General features: G+C 39.5%; 1 protein-coding gene across 2 annotated transcripts; it reads right to left on the bottom strand.

Annotated features, from left to right (window-relative positions):
• Positions 1–992: 992 nt before the first annotated feature.
• On the bottom strand, positions 993–9,707 carry TREM2 (triggering receptor expressed on myeloid cells 2). 2 transcript variants are annotated; one of them, XM_003769044.4, is made up of 5 exons: positions 9,577–9,707; positions 4,789–5,139; positions 2,545–2,653; positions 1,864–2,045; positions 993–1,370 (listed from the first exon to the last, which is right to left on the bottom strand). In XM_003769044.4, exons 1-5 carry the CDS (start codon positions 9,614–9,616, stop codon positions 1,354–1,356), a joined length of 699 nt encoding a protein of 232 aa, XP_003769092.1. In that variant the 5' UTR covers positions 9,617–9,707; the 3' UTR covers positions 993–1,353. The 2 variants fall into 2 exon arrangements, with proteins under 2 accessions (XP_003769092.1, XP_031820751.1); XM_031964891.1 differs by having other exon boundaries at positions 1,864–1,973.
• Positions 9,708–9,938: the final 231 nt, after the last annotated feature.

Genomic DNA, 9,938 nt, shown 5'->3' with positions numbered 1-9,938 from the left:
TTGGCTATAGTTCCAAATTGCCCTCCAGAATGGTTGGGATCAGCTCCCAACCTCAACAGTGCAAAAGTGTCCCAATTTTCTCACATTTAGCATGTTTCTTTTTTGTCATATTAGAAAATCTGATAGGTGGGAGATAATACCTCACAGTTGCTTTAATTTTCATTATTCCAACCAAAAGTGAGTTAGAGCACTCCTTCTATATATAGATAGCTTTCTTTTTTTTTTCATCTGAAAACTTCCTCTTCATAGCCTTTGACCATTTATCAATTGGTGAATAGCTTATATTCATATAAATTTGACTTGGTTCTCTGTATATTTGAGAAATAAGATCTTTATCAGAAAAATGATTATTATTATTATTAATGATTATTCCGAGCTGCCTGCTTCCCTCTAATCTTGATTTTATTAGTTTTATTTGTATTTTGGGATCTTTTAGATGAGATGAGAACAGGTGCTTTTGGTGGGGGAGAACAGGTGTTTAAAAATCTTAAAAGAATATTTCAAGAATGAAAAAATGACCAGAGAAATGACTATTCTTCTTAGCTAGATTTGCACTCCTAGATAACCAGTATTTGAGGGGGCAGAAAGATAGCTTCTATCCCTATTCTCCTCATACACATAGATAAGAAAGAGCAAGCATGAGCAAATTTCAGTCTCCCATGGAATGAAGTATGCCAAATTTCAGAGATAACTATTCTATGTCATCCATAAACTGCAGTCTATACATTTAGGTAACCCAAATGGACATACATCTCTAATATTTTGACTAATACAAACATTACAGTAAAACTGCATAAATCAAAAGGGATCATGGTGGGGAGAATCAAAGATGTCTCAGTGTTTCCTAGCTTGAGGGACTGAAAAAACATGATCACACCACTAAATGTTCCCTGGTGCCTCAAGAGGGTCCTCTTTCCATTCCCACTCAAAATGTCCCTTCTTTCCCTAGGTTAATCCAAACTACTCATCTTAAACACAAAACAAGAATGATTTTTATAAACAAATTCTTTTAATGTTATACAGAATTCTGCTTCTTTCTATTTACAAGTTCCAGCTCATCTTTCTTAGCTGCATCTGGGAACAGTGAAAGGTGATTTGGGAAAGAGGGATCTACAGTTACTTTCCACAAGGCAGGCAAAAGGTCTATGTATGTTCCCCCAAGGTAGAGCACCTGTGTTGGCCCATGGAGATCAGTAAATAAGTATATTAGTAGTTTGACTAGTGTGGTATCTCAGGAGGCTCAGAGATTGGTATGGAAGGTATGGTGGGGTAGAAGAAGATGTGAAAAAATTGGCCGGCATCTAAGGCTGCTCCTCTTCTCTCTCCTCCTGACCCCAGGAGTGGAATTTCCTTTCAGACTTCATCTTGCCCTGTAAAACACAGAACAGTCCATCATTTACCACTGCAGCTTTTCCCCTTACTCTATGGAAAGTCAGAGCTGAATACAGTATTGAAGAGGTAAGTAGGTAGCACAGTGGACAGAATGCTGGACTTGGACTCAAGAAGAGCCAAGTTCAAATCCTGCTTCAAACATTTAGAAGATATGTGATCTATCAAATGAGGTAAATAATAGCTCCTACTTCCCAGGGTCATCACATGAAATAGTATATATAAAGTGCTTTGAAAACCTTAATATACTATGTAATTGCTAGCTATTAGTATTATTAGTCAGTCTAAGCTTGGAGAAAACAAAACAAGGGAGATAATTTAGTCAGTCACACAGGTATTAAGCAGGAAAACCATGATTTGAAACCAAATCTTTTAACTAGTGGTCTTCCTGCTACCCTTTGTTCCCACCTCCAAATCACTGCCCCACATCTTCCTCATCCCTTTCTTTCTAGACACCTCTATCTCCACACTCACCTGGTAGGGGCTGGAGCTGGTAATCATGACTGTGTCCACATTCTGGTTTCTTCTTTTGGCTCTTCTTGTGCCAGGCTATGATCCAGAGGAATCCCACAGCCAGGAATTTGCTAAGCAAGAGTCCAGCAACCAGGAAGAAGAAGATAGTGGGGGAGAGTGGGTTCCTAGTTTCAGAGAGACTCCTTTGGGAAGACAGTAAGTACCACAGAATGTAATGGTGAAAAGGAGCTCAGTACCATAGGATCCAACCCATCTGAACAAAAATCCCTTCTGTAATATGCCCAGCAAGTAGTCATTTAGTTTTTTTCCTAACGATGTCTCATGAAGGGGAGCCCAATATCTTCACCTAGGGCAGCATTCCTTTCCACTTTTGGATAACTCTAATTTTAAATAAATTTTTCCTTACTTTAAGACAAAGTAGGAGCTCTTGGAGGTGATAGTGGTGGCAATGAAGAACACAAGATAGATAGTCTGCTCTCTTGTCTACTCTCCAGGAAACTATACTCTAGGGAAATAAATTCTAATGGCTTTTCTGCAATTCAGTATATCTCTTCCTTGCCAGCAAATAGAATTATTAGGAGGTGAGAGGGTAGAGGAGAACCTGCATTAACTAGCTCAGTTTCTGGTGTCCAGCAACAATCTGGGATTTCCTGGAAAGTGGGTTAGGATTAGGAGCTGTACCTGGAGACGCTGGATTGGACATTGGGTTCCTCAGGGCTCTGGTGCTTCTCCAAGATCTCAGGCTCTTCAGGGATCCAGGAATCTCCTGAGCTTTGGGGTCCAACAGAATCTATGAAAGATTGTTCCATTATTCCTTTAGTCTATTCTTCCCCATCTTTGTGATCCAGTCACTGAGAAGCTCCCTAAGATTCCTTGCTGATCCCATCACATTCTAAGCATTGTTTTCTTTTCTTTCCTCTTACTAATAAGCCACTATACATCCCTCCTTCTTTCCTCCCCCAAAGAGCCATTGTTGAGCTCTGGATAATAGGCTACAGCCCCATATTTCTTGTAATTAGGTCTGGGAAAAACTGAGTTTGGAAAAGGGCTCTAAATCTTGAGCCTCTGGTCCCCTTCACATACCATTCTAACACAAAAAAGGATGATTCTCTTCCTCCCTCAGAACTTTGAGGATCCTCAAAGTTCTCGATGTCTCCTATCCTCGACAGACAATGAGTTACACTTTCCTATCTTGCCTCCTGTCCTGTCAAGGTTTAAGTTATGTTCTCATATCTTAACAGGCTTGCCTTCCCTGGAATTATGACTTCTACCCTTCTAGTGTCCTTGCCTCCCTCAACTGCCTTTGTTTCCCTGTTCTGCCTTTGAAGTATTTCCCCAAAGATAACAAAAGCTGCAAGATGTTAGGCTAATTGCATACTCAGCTTCTGTATTCTGCTTGCAAACTCTAGTAAGATAAAACCCTATATAAGCTCTGCACCTCAATTTCTCTGTAGCATGTATGTGCTTTGGAGTGCGAGTGGAGACTGGTTTAATTTTAAAGTGAAGAGTTAATAAGCCAGCTGACCATATTATGGTCTCTTCACTTTAAAATTAAACCAGTCTCCACTCGCCTCAGACTCTGGTAGTACACCACCACCACTATCTAGCATTATATTTCTTTCTTCAGAGTTCAGAGAAGCAGTGGGAGGACTATGAAAGGAGATGATTCATTCATTGCCTTTTCAGTGTGTTTGTTGAATGGAGAGGGATTTCAAGAAAGGAAGTCTCTATTCTAGAGTAACAATTCTAGGATAGGAAGGATAGATTTGCTTGGTTCCCCAGAATCCGGTTTGGGGAATCACAAGAAATGTGTTGAAGAAATTTGTATAAGGATGAGTGAAGCATTTTAGAAGCACCCAACAGTTCAGATAAGGGGATTGAATGAGATATAGTAAGAGATCCTGGGACTAATTTCTCAGGTCTGATCCCCTCATGAATCAGTCAGCTTCAAAGGGGTAGCAAAAGGGAGGAAAAGAAGGTGTTTCCTGTATCTCTTACTGAAAAAGACCTGGAGAATTCAGGCCTTGACCCTCCTATACCCAGTAGCTTGCTGGTAAATTTTTATAATAGCTAGCTGGTTTTCTAGAGAAAAAAATTTTACATACACACCTTAAAGTTTAATCTGCATTAACATTTTCTTCTACCACATTCTTAAGGCTAAATAGTCAACAAAACAATAGATTAAGCCCAGATTTAACAATCAGCTCTCCAGAGCAAGGTCAGGCTGACTCCAGAACCTCCTTGCTTCCCTCACAGACCCCATTCTCCTGCAAGACTGAGATTGACTTTTAGCCATAATTTACTACTCTGTTCACTCTTCCTCATGATCCTTCATGCTGCATATCTCTTTCTATATTTCACTCCTTCTGCTTCTCCCCTTTTAGGCTGCCCTGGATATTTTTTTGAACTAATCTTTATCTAGATAAAAATTTTGAATTGGAATTAAGTAAATGTCTGGGGAAAAAGGGGAAGGGGATTTGGGGATACAGCTCATTCTTGCCAAATAGGCAAGGACATTAACAAGAGCAGAAACCTGGTAAGATTGTGCATTGGAAAGAACTCTGGACTTAAAATCAGAATTCTGTTCAACCCTTAGCTATGCTACTGAATCTTTATATGTTACTAGACAATTCAGTAAAGTTGTTGGGACTTTAGTTTCTGATTCCATAAAATGGGAGAATTGGATTAGGTGATCTGATCTCTAAGGTTCCTTTCAGTTCTTTTGTTCTGGGCTGCTTCTTCTTTTTCTCCTCTTTAGACAATAAGGGTTAAGTGACAGACCCAGGAACATACAGTTGGTAAGTATCTGTGGCTGGATTTGAACTCAGGTCCTTTTGATTTCAGAACTAGTGCTCTATATACGAGAATACCTCTTACCCCTTGTTCTGTGATTCTGAAATAGGGTCCAGTGATGCAGCTACTCACCCTCAAGCACCTCCACCATTATCTTCCTCAGGGTGTCTGTCATTCCATTCTGGTGGCTCTGGCACTGATAGAGTCCAGTGTCATGGGGACGGAGGTCTTTCAGGGTAATGGTCAGCCTGCCAGCCAGGGCATCATCAGCAATGGCTGTGCTCCCGTTCCACTTCTTTAAAAAGGCTATCAGCCAGGAACGGCGAGCACTGATCACATGTTGGCAGTGCCCTTGTTGCTCATGTTGCCGGCACCAGGACTTCAGCTTCCCCCAGTACTTCACAGGGTCATAAGGACAAGAGATAGACAGGGTCTGGCCCTCCATGACCTGCAGGACTGTGGTATTATGGGTGTGGGAGAGCTCTACAGGAGACAGGGGATGAAATAGTAGATGGGACCACTATAGGGTATAAATAAACTCCAAGGAGGTCAAATATAGACAGTTTTCATACACATCAAAGTATTCAACTTTTGTTATATTACATTATACATATAATATTACATAATTATGTTACATATATAATATATATTATATAAAATGCATAAAAATTATAAAATATATAAAAAATTAAATATATAAAATATTATATTATAAAATATAAAATAAAAAGGCTTGAATGAATTAATGTAGAGTGAAATCAGAACAGCTAGGTGATATGGGATAGAAGCCTGGACCTGGAGTCAGGAAGACTAAACTTACTGAGTTCAAATCCAGCCTCAGACACTTAGTAGCTATGTGATTCTGAGCAAGTCACCTACTCTTATTTACCTCAGTTTCCTCATCTGTAAAATGAGCTAGAAGAGGAAATGGCAAACTACTCCAGTATCTTTGCCAAGAAAACTCCAATAGGACTCACAAAGAACCAACTCAACAACAAAGAGTGAAATCAGTAGTACCCTGAGAACAATTTTCATAATCATGACAATGATGGAAATGAAAATAATTGTAAAAGGTAGTAGAACTGGGGCAGCTAGGTAGCGCAGTGCATATGGCATTGTCCTGGATTCAGGAGGACTTGAGTTTATTTGATACTTACTAGCTGTATGACCCTGAATAAGTCAATTAAGACAAATTATCTTTTATACACACACACATACACACATACACACACATACACACAAGGCTAGAACTCATTAATTGTAACAATAATTAAAGATCTAGAGAATTGTTGACTAAACAGTCACATAGTCAATAAGTGTTTATTAAGTATCTACTATATCCTATGGACAAAGCCCTGAGTTTAAAGACAATGACAAACAATAGTCCCTGTTCCCAAGCAATTTAGTAGAAAGATAGTAAGTTATGGACAAAGAAGGTGGTTTACACTATCATGATTCCCAAGCTTATTGATTTTTGCATAACTATTCTGTCTCTGTCTCTGTTTTTCTCTGTCTCATTTTTTTTTTTAAATAAAAGAAGAAGCAATGTGCATGTGAAGGTAATTTAAAAGGAATAACTTTTAGGGCATTCATATATGTAAAAATGCCCAAGAATGAAAAAGAATAGTGGGTTAGACTCTGGGACTCCAACCTCATACAACCCAGAGTGATCCAGAAATGGATGAAGGAGAGAAAATTGAAAGGCACTGGGGGAGAAGAAGGAAAACTGGCAGACATTTGAAAGATGGGAGATAGAACACACTGGGAAGAGAAAGAGAAGACTAGAAGATATTGGGGGAGGCCATAGGGAAATATATGAATGCATTAATTTACCAACAAAGACAATACCAATTACTATTAATTTTCTAGTTTGTTCTATCTGTGCCAGCATTGCCCATTGAGGGATTTATCTGGCAAAATACCTTCCCCATCTTAATGTAAGCTAAGACCTCTCTTCTCAGGATCTAGACTTTAAGGCCTCAGGCAGATGCCCTAAAATGACTCAAAATCCTGAGGCCTGAATAGGAGTGAGATTGGGGGATGTAGGTGGGGCAGTTAGGTGATCCTAAACCCTGTTTGTTTTAGTTTACTCATCTATAAAATAAGCTGGAGAAGGAAATGGCAAATCACTCTAATCTCTTTGCCAAGAAAACCCATAATGGAGTCACAGAATTAAACATGAATGAAGCAACTCAACAATAAAAACTATGGGACATACAAGGTTTAGACTGGGCTGGAAAGTGAGTTCCTGATCTCTAGAGGGCTTTAAGCAGTGTCTGGCTGTCCATAGATGATGAGAAAGGGATCCTTGTTCTGTGTAAGTTGAAATAGATGGTGCTCTCTGAGCTCTCTTCCCAGTGTGAGCAGCTTCAAGTGGTCTGCTTCTCCCCTGCTATCCTTCAAGTCTTACTGATGACTTTTCAGCATCCCACTCTTTCCTGTTTTATTTATTTATTTTTTTTTTTTGCTTCCTCATTTTTCATAGATTGTTCTCCTTTTGTCTCTGACTTGTTTCAGGGCTATTTTAGGCAACAATTCAGCGCTGATTTGGAGCCCCTGTCTTTGGCTAAGGGAGCAATGGGGAATGGTTATTGGAGAACCAAGCTAAGAAACTCCAATTTAGGGGTATGCTGGTAAATGTTTAACAAACACAAATCAGGAAAAATATATGCATAACAAATTTAAATTTAATCTGAATTCTTAACATTTTTCTCCATCACTTTTTTAATGATACAACAAATCAAACTCTGGTCTGTGGCATTTGCCATACTTTGAGATATACATTTTGATATAAATATGCTGAGGTATATATTGTTGTTCAGTCATTTTTCAGACATGCCTGCCTGTGAGTCTATTTGGTCTTTTCTTAGCAAAGAGAATGGAATGGTTTGCATTTTCTTCTCCAGCCCATTTTATAGATGAAGAAACTGAGGCAAACAGAATTAAGCAATTTGCCCAGAATCACACAGCTAAAAAATATCTGATGTCAGATTTGAACTCAGGAAGATGAATTTTCCTGACTCCAGGCCTGGCACCCTTTCCATTGAGCTTTCAAATTTGAAAGGTCTAAGAACTCAGATCAATATCATGACCAATCACATTCCATAGGACCCATGTTGAAGCAAGCTACCCATCTGTAGATCATTCAGTGATGAACTTAGGGTGCAAAATGAGGCATCCACTTTTGGATGGGGCCAAAAAATTCTGGAAGTTGTTTTGCTTGCCTATGCATATTTGTAACAAAGATTCAAACCCCATCACCCAATGGTGGTGGTGGATGGAGGGGGGGTGGGAATAGCAGTAATAATAATGACATTTAATTTAAAAAAACAAAACAAAACAATAAAGAGTCCTGGATTTTGGTATCAAAGATTTGGGTTCATATCTTGATTCTGCTACTTATTGGCTATATTTGTTAGAACTCAGTTTCCACATCTGTAAAATTAAAGAAATGTATTATTTGCTCTCTAAGGTTCCTACCAGTTGTAAAGCCTAGGATACTGACCAGCTTCATAGAAACACTAAGAGACACCAAGATATCATTCCATCCTTGTTCTTCCTAACAGACTATAATTATATAGGCTTCATTTGAGAATAGGGACTGAGAGTGGGTGTATATGTGTGTGTGTGTGTGTGTGTGTGTGTGTGTATACATGTATATACATATATTTTCACAAATATACATATATACACATATTTTGTGTTTATGTGTACATATATAGATATAGATAAATTTTCATCATTGAAGTTTTAGCACCTGGGATTACTGAAATGATACTCTAGCCATAGCTCAGTCAATTCAGAGGGCTACTCTTTATCATTTTGGTTGATTTAAAGGAACTGAAATTTCACAATTACGGTCAATTTTCTGAGACAAGATCCCACTTAACTCAAGTTCTAGCAATGCCTCATGGATAAAGGAGATGCCAGTGTTGAACTCCACTCCCCTCTGCCCTCCATGGTGGGGGTAGGTCCAAGATTCGAGGACTAAAAGCAACTTTTCTCCAAGAACATTTTTTTTCTTTTTTGCATTATGTTTTCTTTTTCCTCTTTGAGGGCAGGAGTACCTCTTTGGAAGGCATGAAGTGCCAGGTAGCCTAATTATTGCATCTGTTGTATACTTTCCTGTGTCATTTCCTTAAGACTGATCTTATGCTAAGACAAAATGTGTGTGTGTGTGTGTGTGTGTGTGTGTGTGGTGTGTGTTGGGGGTATGGGCAACATGAATGTTCAAGAAGATCCCTCACTACTGACTGGAGAAAAATCCCTATCATTATACTTCAATCCTGTTAAAATGAAAAGAGGTCACCAGGGAAGACACAATCTTAATCACTTACATTTCAGATAAAAGTCCCAGAATCCTAGGCTGTCATATCTCGAAGGGATTGAAGAGCTCATCTAATTGTAAGATCAGAGACTTGGAGCTGGAAAGGACTCAGAGACCACTTAATACAACTGCCTCATTTTAAAATGAATAAAGTGAACCTCAGAAAGATTGTGACTTGCCCATCTTCAGAATCTCAAAGACAGGATTTGAATCCAATTCCTCTGACTCCAGTATCAGTGCTCTTCCCATGTACCAATCCTACCATTTTACAGCAGAGGAAACTGAGGTCCAGAAAGAGAAATGAGCTTATGCCATAGACAGGACTAGAATCCAAGTATCCTAACTTATGATTTTGTGGTAAAGGCATATTTTTCCAGGCAGTAGGAGAAAGTTGGAAGTATCAGGAACTTGAAGGGGAAGGGGATGCTATAGAGGGGGGAAACATCAGGAGAGCTATATACCTCAAAGTTCCCACCTACTTCACAGCTTTACTGAGCCCACTCCCTCCCCTAGTTCTTAGGTTCTCCTCCTCTCTCATTGCCACTGGAGAAGAGAGTGGGAAGAAGAAATAATGGAGAAGGGAGGGATACTACCTGTGATAGAGAGCAGAATGAGGAGACTGAGCAGCCACATGTCTCCTTGTCCAGGATGGAAGGAAGGAGAAAGACAGCCAGCAAGAAGCAGGAGCAACTTGAACAAGTGACAATTTTCCCTTTGTTCTGCAAGAAAGAGAGGGGCCAGGCACCAAGAACAGGAAATAGACTGCCCAGAGATTGGGCAATAGAGTCAAAACAGGAGTCTGACTCGGTAATGCAGAGAATTGGGGGGGGGGTGATATAAGTAGGGAGAAAATCAAGGGATCTAGGAGAGATAAGGAAGGGAGGGATGGAGAAGGAGAGAAATGAATGAAAGAGACATAGAGGGAAGAGGAAAAGACACAAGGTAGATATTTATA

The sequence above is a fragment of the Sarcophilus harrisii genome, chromosome 4 (assembly GCF_902635505.1).
Source record: "Sarcophilus harrisii chromosome 4, mSarHar1.11, whole genome shotgun sequence".
NCBI lineage: Eukaryota > Metazoa > Chordata > Mammalia > Dasyuromorphia > Dasyuridae > Sarcophilus > Sarcophilus harrisii.
The sequence above is the reverse complement of the archived record's forward strand: the minus strand, read 5'-3'. Positions and strand labels throughout refer to the sequence as shown.